Below are 19077 nucleotides of genomic sequence, written 5' to 3'. Positions count from 1 at the left end.
CCACTTAGGGTCACAGGAAATAAGATCTGGAACTAGAAAGTCTCTTGGACATCATTTTGTCTGTACCTCTAACTCTGCAGATAAGGAAACCGAGGGCAACGCAGGTTAAGTGACTTGGCCACCGACACACAGAATTTTATCTCCCACCTTCACCACTGGCACACAGGCTTCTATCTCTTTTTTTCCACCACTCCCTATTTTTTCCCTCAGTGGTCATCCAGGGGTGGAGATGGGTCTTATGGATGCCTGGTCTCCCCACCCACTCGGTGACACCCCAAACCCCCTCCCTCTCATCCTCTCCCCAGTTCCTCTCGTTCCCTGTCCAGTCACGCCCCACTGATTACAAATAGCTTGTCTGCAGAGTGCTGGATTTCTCCCCTCCAGGTGGCTCCTCTGGGAAAGGCTTCTGTTCACTGCCATAGGGTCTGCAGGGTGGTTGCTCCTGCCCCCCATTGCCCGCCTGGCTGATATGACTGACTCGTCCATTCATGGCTTTTCTGGCCTCTCTTTCCTCCTCCTCCTCCTCCTCCTCTTCCTCCTCCTCTTCCTCTTCCTCCTCCGTTTTCTCAGGGGGTCCGGTGGGTGGCTCCTGGTTTCGGACCCTCCTGGAGGGCCGAAGCAGGACCCTTCGGAAGCCCTGTTTGAAGCGGTAGGAGAGGAAGCCGTAGATGATGGGGTTGGCACAGCTGTTGGCATAGGGCAGCACGACCACCAGGAAGTAGACGCCAAAGAGGGAGGGTTCCTCGGGCAGGGGACAGACCACGTTGACGATGTTCAGCACATAGAAGGGCAGCCAGCACAACACAAAGAGGGCCACCACGGCCACCACCATGCGTGTGACCCGCCTCTCCGACCGCCGCCGCTTGGAGGACGTCACCTGGACTCGCCGGCTGGCCGAGCGCACCTTGACCACGATGAGAAGGTAGCAGAGGCAGATCACCAGCAGCGGCCCGAAGAAGCCCAGAGCCGCCGTGTAGACGATAAAGCCCGTCTGCCAGGCGGCGGCCGGCTCCGGCCACTGGATGTGGCAGGTGTTCATGCCCCGCGGGACTCCCGAGAAAACGACCACAGGCAGCACCACGACCGCCGAGGCCACCCACACGGCCGCGCTCACCGCCCTCGCCACGGGAGCCGTGCGCCAGCGGGACGATCTGGTGGGGTGCACCACGGCCAGGTAGCGGTCCACGCTCATGACGGTCAGGCAGAAGATGCTGGTAAATTGGTTGATGCTGTCGACGGCCATGACGAGGCGACACATCAGAGAGCCAAAGGGCCAGTAGGAGAGGGCGTTCTGGGCAGCCAGGAAGGGCAGGCCCAGCATGAAGAGCTCATCAGCCAGGGCCAGGTTGAGGATGTAGACGTTGGTCACCGACGGACTCACGGTGTGCCGAAGCACCACGTAGATCACCAGGGAATTGCCCAGCAGGCCCACCACGCACACCGCCAGGTATACCAGGGGGATCAGTACGCCGCTCACGTCCAGACCCGTACTGCCTGGGGATGCGGACAGGTTTCCCATGAAAGAGTCTTCTGGCCAGCTGAGAGAGGCATTCTCTGGCTCTGAGGATGCAGACGCTGGAGAAGGGGAGCTGGCGATGTCCATGCTGGATGGAGAGGCCAGCCGAGCAGGAGAGGGACAAAGATGGCGGTCAGCAGAGTCACCTTTGAGGGCTACAATCTGCTCCAATCCTAGGGAGAAAATACCCAGACTAATTTTATATCTGACTCTATGTCTGCTTTTGTCCTCAGAGTTCTGGGATGTCATCTACTGGATTGTCAGGTCTAGAATAGGGAATGCTCATCTAGGGTTTTAGTGACACCAGTTGTAGATACTGTGTCAGAATCTGGTTTCCCTCACTACTACCCTCCTGCCTTCTACTCATCTGTATTACCCAAACACACACAAACTCACTCACACTCACACACACTCACACTCTCACTCACACAAACTCACACACACACACTCACTCATACACACTCACACTCTCACTCACACACACACTCACACACACATTCACACACACACTCACACACACACATTCACATACACACTCACACACACTCACACTCTCACTCACACACACACTCACACACAGACACACACTCACACTCACACACACACTCACACTCATACACACTCCCACTCCCACACACACACACACACACACACACACACCCCAGTCAATTGCATAATCTCAGATATGGAAGGACCCAGAGATCAACAAACAACCTATAATCCTCAATGTGGTATCATTGACAAATAATCACCCAAACTTCTGTTTGAGACCTCCAGGGTTGAAGACTCTACCAACTCTATGTTGCCCATTTCATTTTTGGACAGTTCTGCTCCTAAGGAAGTTGTTCCTAATATCTAATTCTTCTCTCACTTCTAGAGTTTTAAGAGACCTCAAAATCCATCCAATGCAATCATCTCTTTGTTACAGATGAGAAAAATGAGATTAAGAAAAAGATAAATGAGATTTCCAAAGATTGCAAAGGTAATAAGTGCCGGGTAGAATGTGAAGCCAGGATCTTTGCCTCCCCTCTATCACAGGGCTGGGGAGAAGGCTTGTCAATAGCTGGATGGGGATGAGAGCCAGAAACTCTTTCTTTGACATAATGGTGACTTGATTTACAAGCCTTCATGTTTTCTTTCCTCTTGGCCCCACCTTATCCCCCAAAGGACAGCCCAAGGGTTGACTTTAGGGCTAGAAGGAGGGACCTTGGAAGATGCATCTTTTTTTCTATAAAGGTAAAGGAAAAGGAGACAGTTTTCTTCTCCCCTCCAAATCTTTCCTGGCCTTTAGAGTTACTTCAGAAAAACCACTTTCTCTCCCTGATCACCTACTCATTTGGTCCCTTTTATTCTGAACTCTGAGTTGTAGGAATGGGGATTGAATGTAACATTTGAAAAGCAAGGTCTCCAGGGACAGCTAGGTGATGTTACAGTGAATCAAGCACCACTCCTGTAGTCAGTCAGGAGGATCTGAGTTCAAATCCCACTTCAGAAACTTATTAGCAGTGTGACTTTGGGTAAGTCACTTAGCCCCAATTGTCTCACACACACACACACACACAAAAAAAAAAAAAAAAAGGAAAAAGAAAAATAATGACTCCTAGTGGTTTTCTGTCTGATAGAAGCTCCCTGAAGTCAGGGACTGTTTGATTGCTGCCTTTGTGTCCCTGGAAGCCTATTGTCCCGCCCAGCTCCATATTGTAAGGTTCTATCCCAGTTCTATGATTTTCTACAGAGACCACCTAATTCTATCCCCTCATTTCACTCAGAAATAATCGTAACGGTAACAGTAATTTGTTTCCTTGACATTTTATAAAGCTCTTTTCCCATAATTCCACTAAACCACCAACATGAGGAGGATCATTCCCAATTTCAAGATGAGTAATCAATGGCCCAGAGAAGGACACATATCAGTAAGTGGCAGAGCTGTGTGACTGACTGTATAAGTGATTGACCAATCAACCAAGCAACTGCCTGCCTGCCTCCTTGCCTACCTCAGGATTTCAGCGGCCAGTGAGTCTGAAGAGGAGGCTTTATACTCAGAGGATGCTAGGAATCCTCCCACACTTTCCTACCCTTTTCCCCAGGTAACATAGAGCCTCCGCCTGAGGACAACTCTTAGCCAATGATACTTAGTAAAGAGAGAGGCGAGAAGTCCTCCCCAGGGGCAGGGCTAGCCTTAGGCATCAGTAGAACAGGGGGCTGCCTGTAGGCGTATTCCCTCAAACTTAAACCCTGGTCTCTGCCCTATCCTAATTGCACCTCTAGGGTCTGGTTCTGTGAGTCTTGATGTCTCCACCTTTCTTTAAAGTCAAATGATAAAGAAGTTAGCATTTTGGTTACCTGGGATAACTAGAAAATCCAAAAAATCCCAAAAGTCTTGGAGGGGGAAGAAATGATGAGAAGAGGGAAAATAAACAGATGCCAAAGGCAAGGACTTTTCTATTCTGCCTTCAGAGCCCAATGGTGATGCTGCTCCCACTGTTCTGCAGTTCTGCAGCCCACAGGAACAGAGCTGGTCCTTTCCACCCTTACCCTTGACCTCCTACCATTGGCCCATTCCAAAGCTGGCACAAGGGTTTGGGAAGACACAAGTTCCTAGAATTTATTTAGCTTTCTCTGACCCTAATCATGGCCCATCCTGGATATTTTCTTGCTATATCACCCAGCCTCTTGGTGCTTCTGCTATTGGCCCAACCTCTTGGGGTTATATGGTCCAGAGCGGTAAACACCAGCTCAATCTGACACGCTCCAGACCCTCAAATCGTGCTTCATCCCACTCCTCTACTTCCACTCCTTGCGTTGGGCATAGTAAATCAACATTACCATTATTCCTGCACTTAGTGCACTCCTGTACATTAGTGTAGTGTGTTAGACCCAACCTTAGAGTCAGGAAAACACAAGTTCACGCTCTGGCCACTAATACATATTGAGCATGTGACCCTGAGCAAACTACTCAGAGCACTCTGGGTCCTGAAAAGGAGGCTCCAGCGTACATTGGTAGAGGGAACTTACTTATCCTGGAGTTCCTCATGTCAATGAAATCCCCTACTCCCTGCTAGTCCCCATCTCTAGCTCTGTGACTTTACTTACCATTACTGCAATTTTGAGGGAAAACCCTTTCTAGCCATCGTTCCCATACGTATATTGTCTCCCATTAGAACACAAGCTCTCTGAGGCAGGGATTTTGTTTTAATTGGGGCCCCCAGAGCTTAGTTCAATATCTGGTATATCGTAAGTAATTCATAAATTCTCATCCATTCATTTATTCCATGTTGGTTGAAACTTTAGAGATTATCTACCCCAAGCCACTGTTGCCCCTCCTTACAGATGCTCTGATGCCTTAGGAGAGAAAGAAGGAATTCTCAAAGTGGAACTATTCTAGCTTCCTAAGCTTTGAATCCTACTGTACTGAGAGAACAGAGACAGTGGGACCGTGAGCTATGATTCTCTCCAAGAACCCACCAATTTTTCTGGCCCTTCTCTAGCTGTTCCTCTCCCTCCACTATACACAAACTTAGTGAGGGCAGAAATCTCATGTTCAAAAGCTCACACTTCCTTTCAGAGAGGAAATATTGGAAAAGAGGGTAAAACAGTATTATCCCCAGAAAACACAGATTGATTTATATCTTCCTCTTCTTCCTGCCTTCCCTTTCCTGCCCTCCCAGCACTGGACTTCACCTTTCTTGAAAAAGTACATCAGCCTCTTGGGAGAGCTGAGAAGCAAGACTGCAGCTCTCCATAAAACTTCCAAAATTAGCTCTGCAATCTAGGTGACGTCTTTTCTTTCCAAAGGACTCAGATACAATTTTGTTCACTCTCCTGGTCTGAGAGAAGGAGGGAAGGATGGGCTATTCTTTTCTCTCTGAGATCTTTGCAGAGGATGGACTCAGTGTCCAGCTCCTTGTGGTTTAAGGAGCTCTGGGAATCTAAGGCCCGTGCTACAAAATGCAGGGATGATGGAAGGGGGGAGAGAGAGAGAGAGAGAGAGAGAGAGAGAGAGAGAGAGAGAGAGAGAGAGAGAGAGAGAGAGAGAGAGAGAGAAAGAGAGAGAGAGAGAGAGAGAGAGAAAGAGAGAGAGAGAGAGAAGGTTGTTCAAGGTCACACAGTATGTCCAGGATTTGTGGTGGCCCCTTGCAGATTTTGAGCTGGTGTCCCATGACCCTCTAGTGCAGGAGCTACAAGGACATTCTGTAGACTCAAGTCCATGCTAAAGCTCATCTCCCTTGACCCCCCCAACTGCACCCCCTCTCTATCCCATCTCTGTCCAAGAGCTCTGCCCTTGGGACACAGTGAGTCACTGACTGCTCCCCTTCCTGCTGTGTCTTTCTGACTGGTCCCTCATTCTTTCAGTTGGTTCAAGTTTTCCACCCACTCAGCAGTTCCCTGAAATATCACAGAATCAGAGAGTCAGAACTGGAAGAAATCTCAGAATTCCTTATAGTCAGTCTATTGATCAATCCTGATCAATGATACTTGGTCAATTCATCTCCATCCTTTAAAGCTCAGTTTAAAGCCCATCTCCTTTTTTTGTTAAATCTTCCCTCAACTGGTAAAGAACTTTCTCCTCTGACCCCACCCTCTCATTTAATTGGTTGTTTGTCTCTTTTATTCCTTTATCATATTAGCTGGATGGCTCAGTGGTTGGAACACCAAGCCCAGAATCAGGACAACTTGAGTTCAAATCTGGCCTTACACTTAGTAGCTGTGGACTAGTCTTGGGCCAGACTTCAAATCACTTTACCCTGTCTGCCTCAGTTTCCTTATCTATAAAATGACCTGGAGAAGAAAATGGCTAACCCCCCCCCCCACAATATCTTTGCCAAGAAACTGAAAATGGGCTTATAGAGAGTCCAGCACAATTGACATGACTGTATAGCAACAACAAAAAGTATTCCATCTATTTTACTTATCAGTATTAATGGCTTATTTTCCTTCTAAACTGTGACCTCCTTAAGAAATAACCTGTGTTTTATAACTTTAGATCTCCTCCAGAGCAACTGGGAACTATTTCTTGAATGAATTTGGAAATTCAGATTAGAATCAGAGCCCAGATTTGGACCCAGGACTCTTGATTCCCAGTGTAGTCCTGTTCCTATTCCATCATACTGTTGACAGTTTCTTTTTGCATCTACTCATGTCCTGTAGCCATGAAATCAACTGAATTTTCCCATTCTGGTCCAATCCTAAGATTTCACTACCTTCCTTTATCCAGAACCCAACTTAGCCTAGGAATTTTGATTTTCTACCTTTCCCTCTGAATTTAGACCAGAAGAAGAGGGAGGGGAAGACCTGGAATTGGTAAGAGCCCATGGAAAGGGCCAAGGAAAGAAACTTCCCAACAGAAAAGTCTTCCCAGCTCTAACATCCTGATTTTGGATAAAGGTCCAGGCACTAAGGCAATTGGGATCCCCTTGGTTTTGGAGTGAGAGTTTCTGGGACAAGGAAAGCTTCTTCCTCCCTAGTAGAAGAAGGGATATAGATTCCATTTTTTGACCCTTTCCCTAAAGGGTGGGAGCTTCATAGACCAGTCCCATTGATCATTCCATACCCATATTCCACTTCATGGAATTAAGCTGGAAAAGTTCTAGGGGAAACGTCCCATTCTAGGCAGTGTGACGGGAGACAAAGACTACTTGGTCATTAGGGAAAAACAGACAACTCAGGAGAGCAACATGACCGACTGCAAAGAGTAGAGTAGGGGAGTTTGGAAACTATCTCTTCCACTTGGTCTATTTGACTTTGGGCATGTTACTCACTTCCCTTTCCTTCACTTTCCTGATCTGTAAAATATGATGGGTGAACAGATGGTCCCTTAGGCCCCTTCCCACTTTAAGGTGCCTTCTGGTCCCAGCCCTCTATGATCTATTGTCCTTTCCAGCCCTACTTATCTCTAGCCCAGCCCAAAAGTTACTCTCAGCCTTAACATGTTTTGTCTTAACGTGATACATTTTAAAATCTCTTCTAGGTCCAACATTTAATGTTCTATTGTCCTTTCTCCTTCCAATCTTCTAGATCCTAACAGTCTATGTGATGAGTTCCTTTTGAATACTAATAATTTAAGACTGGTGACTCTGTTTCCAAGGTCCCTTGACATGATCACAGGAGGTTTTCCCTTCCCTCCACTTCCCCACTAAAGTCTGAGAGCTCCAGCTGCCACCCACCTGAAGCCACCTTCCTGTCCCATGCCGACTCAAACTCTGGCTCTAGGTGGAAGAAGACCAAGAGGGGGGCGGGGTTGTAGGGCTTAGCCTCAATAGCAATAGAATTTTCGGCCTCCTTACCTTCTCGTCAGATGAGGGGTTCCTTCGACGATTTATCTTCCCTTGATTCCCTTTGATTTGGGTTAAGGTGCTCCCACAGCTCCTTCCCTGGACCCAGGGGATTTTTAGGGTCTGGTCTCCTGTTGAAGCTTGGCCTCCCAGTGCCCAGCCTCCAGAATGCAGCTGTGCCCCACAAGGGGGCACGCCACTAGCCCCGAAATGGTCACACCTGTCTGCTGAGGGTCTCCCATATGGTCTCCATCCCTGCCTTCCCATTGATGCTGAGTGATTCTCCCCACATCTCTCAGGTGCCTCCTGGGTACGAGAAAAAGTCAAGAGGGGGTTGTTGGTGAAGGGGGGAAGAATTTAGGGAGAGGCCCTCCACGAGGAAAGGAAAGCTCCTGAGGGTGTTGGGCAGCCTCAGAAGCCAATGAGAATAAAGGAAACTCGGTAAGGGGAGAGGGGGAGAGGACTGAGGTATAAAAGGATGAAGGGGTGGGAAAGACACAATGAGTGGGTAGCAAGATGGAGGGGGAGTGCTTAGCAAGGGACGGAGAGATGTCTGAGGAGCAGGAGGAAAGGAGGAAGGAGAGAAAGAGAAGGGGAGAGAGAAGGAGTGATGCAGGGAAAGAGGTAACAACAGAGAAAGGAAGAATGAGGGGGTGGGAAGGAGAGTGACAGAGAATGACTGTTCCACAGATGGTGACAGGGAGCCAGGGAAGAGGAGAAAAAGAATGAGGGGGTGTGGGAGAGAGAGAGAGAGAGAGAGAGAGAGAGAGAGAGAGAGAGAGAGAGAGAGAAGGAGGAGAGAGGGAGGGAGGAAAGGAGGAGGGAAGGAGGAGGGGCAGAGGGGGAATGCAGAGAGCAGGTGCCTAGTGTAAGAGGATAGGAGGAAGGACAGAAGGTTAGGGAGAAGAGGGGAGGGAAGAGGAGAGAAAGGAGGAGGGGGCAGACCCTTGTTACCGGGGAGATTTCAGCCACCCACGCTGGGCCTTGGAGCTAGAAGCTAGTTAAAGTTAGAGAAGTGGGCCCATCGGCAGAAGGCAGTGGGGTGCCAGCCCAAAGCAGGCCCCCACCCCTCCAGCCTGCCCCTCGCCTGCTGCCGTGTCGAGATCCATGTCAGGCCATTTTCCAGGATAACATCTGTCACTCCCTCCTCTCGCCGCCCCTCCAAACCTTGTTCTCCCAAGAATTAGAATGGGCAGGTCCTGGGGGAAGCCGATGGGTAGGATGGGTGGGAGGGAAAACCTCAATCCTCTACCAGAGAGCCCCAGTTCTATGGTGAAGAGATCACTAGGGCTAGAATTAATGCATCAGTATTCAGACCTTAGCTCCAGCTCTGACTATCTCGCTTCGTTGGGACATTTTCCTTATCGGTAAAAAGAAAGGATGATTCTCCGGGGAGCTTTCAGCTGTAAATATTTGAGCCTAGCAGTTTCTTCATTTGATCTGACTGGGTCTCAGTTTCCTTATCTGTCAAATGTGGGGTTTAGAATAAATGTCTTCTGAGATCCTTTCTACCCCAGGTCTACGAACCTTCTACCCTGCCTGTGACTTTCAAGTAACCTTGAAAATAAACACTTCACATCTCCAACTTTCTATTTCCTCATATTCTAAACCTATAAGCTCTTTCCTCCCTTCTCTTCCTTGCTTCCCAAGGTTCCATGGGCCCCAATAGTCCAACCCACTGTGTGAACGTGTATATCAATCTCTGGATCTACATCAGCTTAGATCTGTAGGGCTGCGCTCCAGGGCTAACATCTCTGACCAGCCAGGTGGACACCCTTAACTCCCCTGTGACTCACCCTTTGCTCCCCAACTTTTTCCCTCCACCAAAATTTCCCATCTGGCAAATTCCTGTGATCAGTCCATAAATTTAACCATGGAGGAGAGAAAGGGGTACACTGTATTTCCAAGTCTATTGGGAGGAGGTCCCCCCAAAAGCAGGCAGGGGAACTGCAGAATTTTCAGGCCTCAGTACCCAGGATTATACCTCAAAGGGTGAAAAACATCAAATGACCCCCAGCCAAAAGGAATATAGTGTTAGACTCTAGAGGGCTTGATTTCAAATCATCATCATTATCAAAAAGTATTTATTAAGCACCTACTGTATAACAGACCCTGGGTTAAGTGCTAGAGATAGAAAGGAAGGCAAAACCAGGGACCCTTCCTGAAAGAAGCTCATAGTGTAATGAGGGAGCCAAGATGCAAACAATTAAAACATATAAGATGTATACAGTATATATAGGAAGTGTGTGTATATATATATACACATATATACATATATATGTGTATATATAGTATATATATACAAATATGTATATATATGTTTATTATATATATATATATTTTTGTGTATATATATATATATATATATATATATATATATATATACACATATATACATATAGGAGGTAATCTCAGAAGGAAGGCCCTTATATAGAAGGTAGAATTTGAGTGGAGGTTTGAAGGAAGCTAGACAAGCTGGGAGGAAGAGGTGGAGAGGAGACCTCGTTTGTGGCTGTGATGTTGGGTAGGTAACTTAAATCTCCCAGATTCTTCATCTATAAAATGAGGAGGGATGGAGGATGTAGCTCCTGTAGACAAATCCCTTCCAGCTCTAAATCTGGACCAGAGACCACTCCCTCCACCAAAGCAAAGTGCAACCTTTTCAGGCTTTGCTAAACTATCTTTTTTTTTTGGTGAGTTAAAAAGACAAATTCCTTCCCTGGTGACCAATCAATCGTCTGGTAATGAGCTCTCTGATGGAGCCAGGTTTGTCCTTGGATGATGAGCACAACATGCGTCATTCTGCTCTTAGTTCTGAGCCTTTCCAGCTTGGTGGGCCCTGGTACAGTAGGCCTAGCCTTCAAGGCTTTAGGGTCAACTGCACAATTCAGTGAGTCACCAAACAAGAGCTCTAGTGTAGAGCCCACAGAACAGGGAAGAAAAAGCTGTGGGGTTTGCAATTAAGGCACTTGATCTTAGGTGCCTTCATTATCTCATCTGTAGAATGGGGATCACATTATCTGACTTTCTGAGGTGCTAATTTCACAGAGGGTTGGGATTATCAAATGACTTTTTTTAAACTCTGAAAGAACTTAAAAGAGTCAAGAGCATTTCTTTGTGAATGTAGAGAATGATGATTACAAAGAACTCAGGGTGCATCCTTCTAGTCCCTGAGATCCTTGCCTCAGAGAATAAGGGATCATGCTCGGGGGCTCTGGAATTAGAGTCTGGGTTCAAAAACCATCTCTGATGTTTGTTCCTGGGTAAGTCATTTTACTTCCTTGTGTATAAAGGGAGATTGGACTGAACGGCATCTGAGATCTCTTCTAGCTCAACATCAATGATCCTGTGATCCTCCCTGGGCCTCAATTCCTTATCTGGAAAATGAGGAGGATTGGACTGGATGGCTTCCAAAATCCCTTCCAGCCCCAAAGATATAATTCTATGAATACTGGGACAAATGACTGATGGTTCCTAGTTTTGTGACCATGGACAGTTCCCTTGACTTTGCTCCATATTTCATAAACTATAAATGAGAGGGTTCAATTAAAGGGTCTCTGCGGGCTCTTCCAGTGCTAAATCTGTGATTCTCTGATCTTGAGCAATTGTTATCCATTCAAAAAAGTTCTTAACCGAGGTCCACAAACCCCAAAGGAACTAGTGGGGATATTTCAATGGTTCTGTGAACTTTAAAAATATATATTTTTTTCTGGGTGAATTTTTACAAAAATAACCTATCCAGAATAACAAAAGTAGAATATTTAAATAGCCCTATCATTTATGAACAAGTCATAAATGAGCTCCATAAGGAACAAAAATATTTTAATAACTATCCCAACAGAACTGAATTAAATTAGAAGCTCTCTTTAGACAGGGAATGTCTTTTGACTGTTTTTTTTTTTCCTTTGTATTCCCAAAGCTTAGCGCCCTGCTTGGTACACTGTAGGCACTTAATAAGCATAGGTTATTGAGGAACAGAAGAATCAATTTCCTTTATAATACTAAGTATTTTATTTTATGCATTTAAAAACTATTCTGGGAAGCATGACTAAAAATGGCTCATTATATGCAAAGAGAGGAAAACTAAAAATTCATTATTCTCCAGCAGCTTCTTTAGGCCACTTCATTACTCCACAGTTACCATCTTTCTTTTGCTTCAGTCCAAAGCTTTCCTTTTTAATAGCACCCTCTAGGGTTCAAAAGGGAGGACAGCATGTTCCATGATTTGAACCATTTGGTCCAAGCCTCTGAAGTCTACCCTTCTGGTTATAGATTGCTTTCTGGCCCCTGCTCTGCAGAAAGCTGCAGATAATCCAAAGACAGGTTCAATTTCAGTGGGGCTTAGAAGAAAGCAAACCCAACCTGGAGTTGTAAGGACAGGATTTTATCCCTGACTTCAACTAACTTGCAGTATGACCATGGGCAAGTCCAATTTCTCCATCTTCCTGTATAGGGAAATTCATTTCCTTTGGGGAAGACCCTCACTTCCCTCCTTTGTAAAATGAAGCAGTTGGACTATCAGGGGTCCTCAAACTTTTAAAATAGGGGGCCAGTTCACTGTCACTCAGACTGTTGGAGGGCTAGACTATAGAAAAACAAAAACTGTAGTTTGTGGGCCTTTAAATAAAGAAACTTCATAGCCCTGGGGGGGGGGGGGGATAAACGTCCTCAGCTGCTGCATCTGGCCCAAGGCCGTAGTTTGAGAACTCTCAGATGAGATGATGTCCAAGCCCCTTTCTGAATTATGTGGAGCTGCTTGGGGTGGGAGTGAGAAGGATAGAGATTTCGAGTTCCTTGCTCTCCTCTTTTTCTTCTTTTTTCTTTCTTTCTTTTTTTTTTTTTTAAACTAATACCCCAGACATTTCTTTCACAGATGGATCAGTTCACACATCCCAGTCTCTTCATCTACCTTTTCATGATAGTTGCCATGGGTTCTGATCTTATCCCCACCTGATCTGATCCACATCACATTAGAAGGTCCCTGAGGGGCTGGATCTTCTCTTGAGACCCAAAACCTGTCTTTCTCTAAGGATTTGAGGTTCTCCAGAGATGGGGATTGTAATCACCATCCAACTTAGACTGTCCTCTTCCTGACCTCTCTTCCCTGGTCTAAGAGGAGCAAATAAAGCCCCTATCCCTCTTCCAAGGATAAGGGCTATATTTGCTCCTTTTAGACCAGGGTCTCCCCATAAAGCAGGAGCTGGATCTCCTTTAATGGATTGGGGGCCAGGCTGGGGAGGGAGAGTTTGCTTCCCCCTCTTAAATAGGCTCTCCTCAAGGACAAAAAACTTGTCTTCCACATCAGTCTGGGAGCTGGCTGCCTAAAGGCAGGGACTCTATCTCTACTAGAGTCAGAGGACTAATTTTAAATCCCCCTCAGTTTGCTTAATACCCGTGTGATCTTAAGCAAGCCATTACCTCAGTTTCTTCACCTGTCAAATGAAAGGGTTAGATTTAATGGTCTCTGAGGTTCCTTGCTGCCTGTTCTTAAGAGCAAAAGCCTTCATATCAAAGGTTCCCCAAGCATAGGGAAATGACATCAGATGATGACGTCCCCTGGGGTCAATAACCATCTCCCTGTAAGTTTGGGAGCTCCCTGAGGATAAGGACTGGCTGTCTGCCTTTTTGTTTACTTTCCCACAGGGCTTAGAACAGGGTGCTTTACCCAAAGGGGGCACTGAGTTACTATTTGTTTGGGAGCAGGCAAATTGTCCTATTCAAAATTTGAGAGAGAAAGAGACAGAGAAAAAATGTATGTGGAGGGGGCAGGGTGTTGCCTGGCTGTATAAAAATAGCCATCCCTGGGGACCCAGGACTGGGCTAGCTGTTGTGTGTGTTAGTAGGATGTAGTGAACCCCATCCAACAGGGAGGTCCCAGTTTATATGACCCCACTGCTTTTCATCTGCTCCCAGCTCAGTGGTCCTGCATCCATCCCCGGCCCCGGTTGTTTGTCTCCTATTTGCTAGTCAGAAAACTGCAGGGCATGCGAGAGACTGCAGGGTGTGCATCTAGCTGGGTGACTCATGCTCTGGTGGCTCCCTCTGCTTCAGTCTGAGCAGGCACGTGCATGTACACACATACACACACACACACACACTCATTCTCTCTCTCTCTGTCTCTCTCTCTCTCTCTCTCTCTCTCTCTCTCTCTCTCTCTCTCTCTCTCTCTCTCTCTCTCTCTCTCCCATCTCAGTTTCCTCATTTCTCTGGAGAAAAGAGGCAGGCTCAGTCCAGACTCTGGTCAAAACAGGAGAACCTGGGTCCATATTCAGACCTCCAGCTCCTCATCTCAAGACCTATCCTTCCTTTGGATCTAGAGTAAGGGGGAGGGACATGGGAAACAGGATGGGATTGAGACGACTTCACACTGGAGTGGGATGATGTGACACTGGTCACTTTGCTCTTCTGAATTCAGTTTTCACATCTTTGAATGGAGAATTTTTGAAGATGACAAACTCATGCTCCAAGGCAGGACAGCCTTCCCCATCTCTATTCTTCTCCACCTCCCCAGACACAGGGTAGAATTTTAGGAGCTTTCTGCTGTGTAATTAAATGTTCCCTGGATGCTGAATCAGAAGATCTGAGTGCAAATCCTTACAAGCTATGTGAACTGGAACAATCTTTCTTTGGGCCTCAGTTTATTCATCTGTAAATGTTCTAAAAGCACTTCTACTCCCTGCCTCATAGATAGGATCTGATGGGAATAGTGGGGAAGCTAGTGATATGTGAACTGGACCAATCCTTCCTTGAGCCTCAGTTTACTCATTTGTAAATGTCCTAAAAACATTTCTACTCCCTACCTCATAAACAGGCTCTGATGGAATATCAGGCAAACTAGTGATATGTGAACTGGAACAAACCTTCCTTGAGCCTCAGTTTACTCATTTGTAAATGTTCTAAAAATACCTCTACTCCCTGCCTCATAGATAGGCTCTGATGGGAATAGCAGGCAAACTAGTAAACGTGAAAGCATCTGTACACAACAGAATACGAATATCAAAACCTATTTGTGTGGGTGAGGGAAAGATCCATTCCTAAGTGTGGCCCTCAAATCACACGTAGGCGGACACCTATGTTGCCTCCTCAGGAGGCCCAGCACTTTGCATGGGCTATTCTTAATAATGATGACGTTTCCCATTTCTAGGGACTTTTGCAGGTGTGGGGACCATTTTCATGTTTGAAGCAAAAATCTTGTGAGTGAGAGCAAAGATTCATATCCCTATTATTTTTTTTTGCTTTTGTTTTTGTTGTTGTTTTGTTTTTGCTGAGGCAATTGAGGTTAAATGACTTGCCCAGCATACCCCCGTTTTTACTGATGAAAAAAATGAAACCTCAGAGAGGGAAAGGACAAATGCACAATCACATAGAGTTTAAGCAGAAGAGCCCAGAGGTTCCCTGACTAGGAGCCCAGATACTGTTTCTTCCAAGCTTTTTATAATGAGTTTTACAGAGAGGAGGCTGGAGCGGTGTGTGTGGGGGGGAGGGATGGGGGGGTCTCCCTCTAGTGGTCATCTTCCCAGGGCATCTTAAGGGAAGACATGGGCCTCAGTCCCTGAGGGGTTAGGAAGCACTTCTTACCTGTTATAGATTGTCATAAAACTCAAGATACCATAGAAATGAGAGTTATACTTTTAATTAAGGCTTTTTTTTTTTTTTTTTTTTTTTTGCTGAGGCAATTGGGATTAAGTGACTTGCCCAGGGTCACACAGCTAGGAAGTGTTAAGTGTCTGAGACTAGATTTGAACTCAGGTCCTCCTGACTACAAGGCCAGTACTCTATCCACTGAGTCATCTAGCTACCCCTAATTATGGCATTCTTGATCTAGCAGCTCAGAGACTGAGTCCTGTGTTTGCCCCTGACTAGCTGTGCTATCCCATTAAGGAAGCCAAGCTCCAGGCAAAATCCCCGACAAGGGGCACCGAGCTCTCTACTACACAGGGTCTGCAAGATTGCCAAATAAGAAGGGGAGAAATCCCACTTGTGAGCTGATGTTTCTTAGGTGGGCCTCCTGTACTGCTGACAGAGCTGTTCATTGGGAGAAGAAAGACAAGGCTCTTCTTGGTAGAGCAATGGGTGGGCTAGGGAAGAATGGCTCTGTTCTTCCAAGGGCTTTCCCTCAGTGTTTCTATGACGGGAAGCCCCAAAATCCTTGAGGTCAACTGAGGATGTTTCATGAAGCTGCAGAAAGAGCGCAGAAGGACCTGAGTTCAATTGTCTGTATGACTGGGCAAGAGACAGTTGAGTGGGTGAATGTACTTCATCCGTTCCCCATGCAAGTGTGGGGGGTTGAAGGTAAAGAAACTATTGTTCTGTGGGCCTAGTGGTTCAATGCCTTGGCTTAGGGTTTCCTTCCTTAAAAACAGTCGGAGGACAAGCTAGGTCTAGGATCTCATGGCTAGAGGAGGGAGGAGCACAAATGTAAATAATCATCCCTATGAGCCAGAATCATTACTGTTAACCAGAAAGGATGATGTGATGGTGGTGATGGAGACAACTGGGCCTGAGAAGGGAAAGACTTGGGAAGGAAGGACTTTGAGGGGGTGGGTCAAAGGTTCTTGGGGCCCAATAGAGCATCCACTGTTGAGGTCCCACACAAGCGTTTCCACTGCAGTAAAAGAGGTCTGTTTTATTGGTCATCTCCCCCAGAAGCCCCTGGCTGTAGCAGGGGACCCCAAGCAGAGAGTGGGGAACAGCTTTGCATGCGCTCACACGATCCTGTCCTGGAAATGTCTTTGGCGGGCGGGAGATTAGTGACCGAGAGCTCCATCCATTTGTTCAGGAATGCCAAGGGGAGAAGGCAGGCTGACTGGCTGAAAAGCCCCCAGTTTTGAAACTGGGGAGGAGAGCTACACAGCACTGGGGAACAGATAGGCACCAAGGGTATACCTGGATAGGAAAGAGAAAGGATGAAAATTAGCAGGTCCCTTGGTTATGCTCATCTACACCTCCACTTGTCTCATAAGATCATAGATTTAGAGCTAGATTGGATCTTAGAGATCACTTTACCATCAATAACCCTATTTGACAGATGAGGAGAGATTAAAATGACTTATCCAATGTCACTCAGACAGTAAATGGACAAAGCCTGATTTGAACTTGTGTTCTTATACTCCAAATTCAGCCTACTTTCCACTGTTTCCCAAGACTCCCCAGCAGGCTTTACCTGGACAAGTCCCTCTCATAGTGTGTCTAATCACATCTCCAATTTCCAACCTCACCTGACAATGACTTAATTTTTTGAGTAATTATGTTTTCAATTAACAAGTATCTGCTTTTTCTGAAGACATAAGCAGATGATGAGGAGAAAATGAAGAGACTATTGTATATACTTAAGGAACTCTTTGACGATAATCCACATTAATCACCCTCAAACCCAACATCTAATTAAGCAGTGATCTGATTGGGTAAAAAGACAGTTGAGCAGGCCATTATACTTCATCTGCCCCCTATGCAAGTGTGTTTAAGGTTGAAAAATCTATTGTTCTCTATGGCTAGTGGTTCAGTGACTTAAAAAAGACCTAAACATGTTCTTAAGATAAGCCAAGCCTATGGACTTATAGCTAGACATAGGAGGAGCACCCAGGGAGTCTTTCCACTATGCCCCTGGGTTCAAATCTCATCTCTGTCATTTGTTATCCATGTAACTTTGGACTTAACTCCCTTGGATCTCAGTTTCCTCATCTGTAAAAAGATAGGATTGAATTGTAAAAAGAGAGGGTCTTTTTAGCTCTAGTTCTAGGGTTCTATAATGGATGAAGTGGGTCATGCTTTACCCCTGGGAATCTTCCACTCTACTCTGTCCTTAGTTCCACAGGTAAGTGACATCAAACCAACCCAGCATTCATGCTGGGAGCCCAACCTCAGACACTTCACCCCCTGAGAAGCTCTACCCAGGACTGACATTATAAGTACAGTGTCAGGCATATAGTAGGTGCCTGATAAATGTTGACTGATTGGGTCTTTGTCAAAAAGGAGCTGTGCAGGCCAGGGAGCTATCTGAAGTACTTACCCCTAGAGTAGGCTGCAGGGGCGTTTCTGCTGTCGGGTAGGCTGGGGGCAAAGGACGGCCCGGATGGCCTCATCAAATACAGTTTTTAGTCCACGCTGAGTGAGGGCAGAACACTCCAGATACTTCACAGAGTCTGGTGGAGGGGAGAGAGAGAAAAAGAGAGAGAGGGAGAAAGAAAGAGAAAGGAAGAAAGAAAGAGAGAGAAAGAGACAAACACAGAGAGACAGAAAGAGAGAGAGAGAGGCAGAGACAGAGAAAAAGAGAAATGGAGAGAAAGAAAGAGAGAAAGGGAGGGAAGAAGAGAAAGAGATTGTTAGCCACGGTATCCATTCCCCAAAGTCATCAGATTGGGCAGGAGATAGATGGAGGAAAAGAGCAAATCACAGGGTCCTCCCTTGTGAAGTGAAAGAAATCTCAGAGGCCATTCTAGACCAATCCCTTACTTTACAGATAAAGAAATTGAGGCCCAAAGAAATTAAAGGTAACTTATCCTGGTCATAAAAAGAGATATAAAAAGGTACCTCTCCCTACATCTTTAAAGAAGTGGGAGGTCCTATATTTTCAGATTTTTTTCAAAGTATTAATCAATTTTACTATTTTCCCTCCCCCCTCTTTTTTCTCCTCTAAGAATATTTTTTGTCATATGGGATGGGTCTCTGGAAAAAGAAGGATACAGGAGTAAAAAAAAAAAAGAGGAGACAGAGGTAAATTTAGGAGATATAGAGATATCAATAAAATTTTAGCATAAAAATAATAATTATAACAAGCATTTATATGATGGATTGAGGTTTGCAGACCATTTTTACAGATACTATCTCATTTTATCCTTATAACCTTGTGAAACAGGTTCTATTATTAGCACCTGTTTTATGGATAAAAAAAAAAAAAAAACAAAAAACTGAGGCACACAGCTTAAGTATCTTGCCCATGGTCAAACAGCTTAAACTCAGGTTTTCCTGACTCCAGGTCTTGTGCTTATCCATACTCAAACACCAAATGCCTGTGTGACTTGTTCAAGATCACACAGGCAGTAATCAGTATTCAGGCCCAAGTCCTGAATGTCACATGTTGTCTCTTCTCCCATCAGGACTGGGAAAAATTTGGCCAATCAAATTTAAAGGGCCAACATAACAATTGTTCCTGATAGCAGTCAAAAATCCAGTGGGAGAGGACGTAAAGCTGCAGAATCCCCAAATCAAAAAAGTGTCACATAATATAACCAAGCCTTTATCTGAGGCATGAAATTCCAAGACAAGAAGCAAGAGGACATCTATCCTCCA

The 19077-nt window shown here is 45.8% G+C and overlaps 2 protein-coding genes across 2 annotated transcripts in view; both read right to left on the bottom strand.

Annotated features, from left to right (window-relative positions):
- Nucleotides 1–112: 112 nt before the first annotated feature.
- SSTR3 (somatostatin receptor 3) lies at nt 113–8522 on the bottom strand. Its single transcript, XM_031938330.1, has 2 exons — nt 7801–8522; nt 113–1689 (listed from the first exon to the last, which is right to left on the bottom strand). Exon 2 carries the CDS (start codon nt 1601–1603, stop codon nt 341–343), a length of 1263 nt encoding a protein of 420 aa, XP_031794190.1. The 5' UTR covers nt 1604–1689; nt 7801–8522; the 3' UTR covers nt 113–340.
- A 7869-nt stretch (nt 8523–16391) lies between these two features.
- RAC2 (Rac family small GTPase 2) overlaps nt 16392–19077 on the bottom strand; it is a 37296-nt gene continuing 34610 nt past the window's right edge. Inside the window, exons 6-7 of the mRNA XM_003771126.4 lie at nt 17798–17930; nt 16392–16674 (exon numbers count right to left, since the gene is read on the bottom strand). Of these exons, the coding sequence (XP_003771174.1) occupies nt 17800–17930 (131 nt within the window). The 3' untranslated portion in view covers nt 16392–16674; nt 17798–17799. The remainder of the gene's footprint in view (nt 16675–17797; nt 17931–19077) is intronic.

The sequence above is a fragment of the Sarcophilus harrisii genome, chromosome 5, assembly GCF_902635505.1.
Source record: "Sarcophilus harrisii chromosome 5, mSarHar1.11, whole genome shotgun sequence".
NCBI classification, from domain to species: Eukaryota; Metazoa; Chordata; class Mammalia; order Dasyuromorphia; family Dasyuridae; genus Sarcophilus; species Sarcophilus harrisii.
Note: the sequence above shows the minus strand (reverse complement) of the source record. Positions and strands in the feature narration are given on the sequence as shown.

What these genes read in the sequence shown, in the direction of transcription:
- SSTR3 (XM_031938330.1), bottom strand. Translation starts at nt 1,603, where the DNA reads ATGGACATCGCCAGCTCCCCTTCTCCAGCGTCTGCATCCTCAGAGCCA.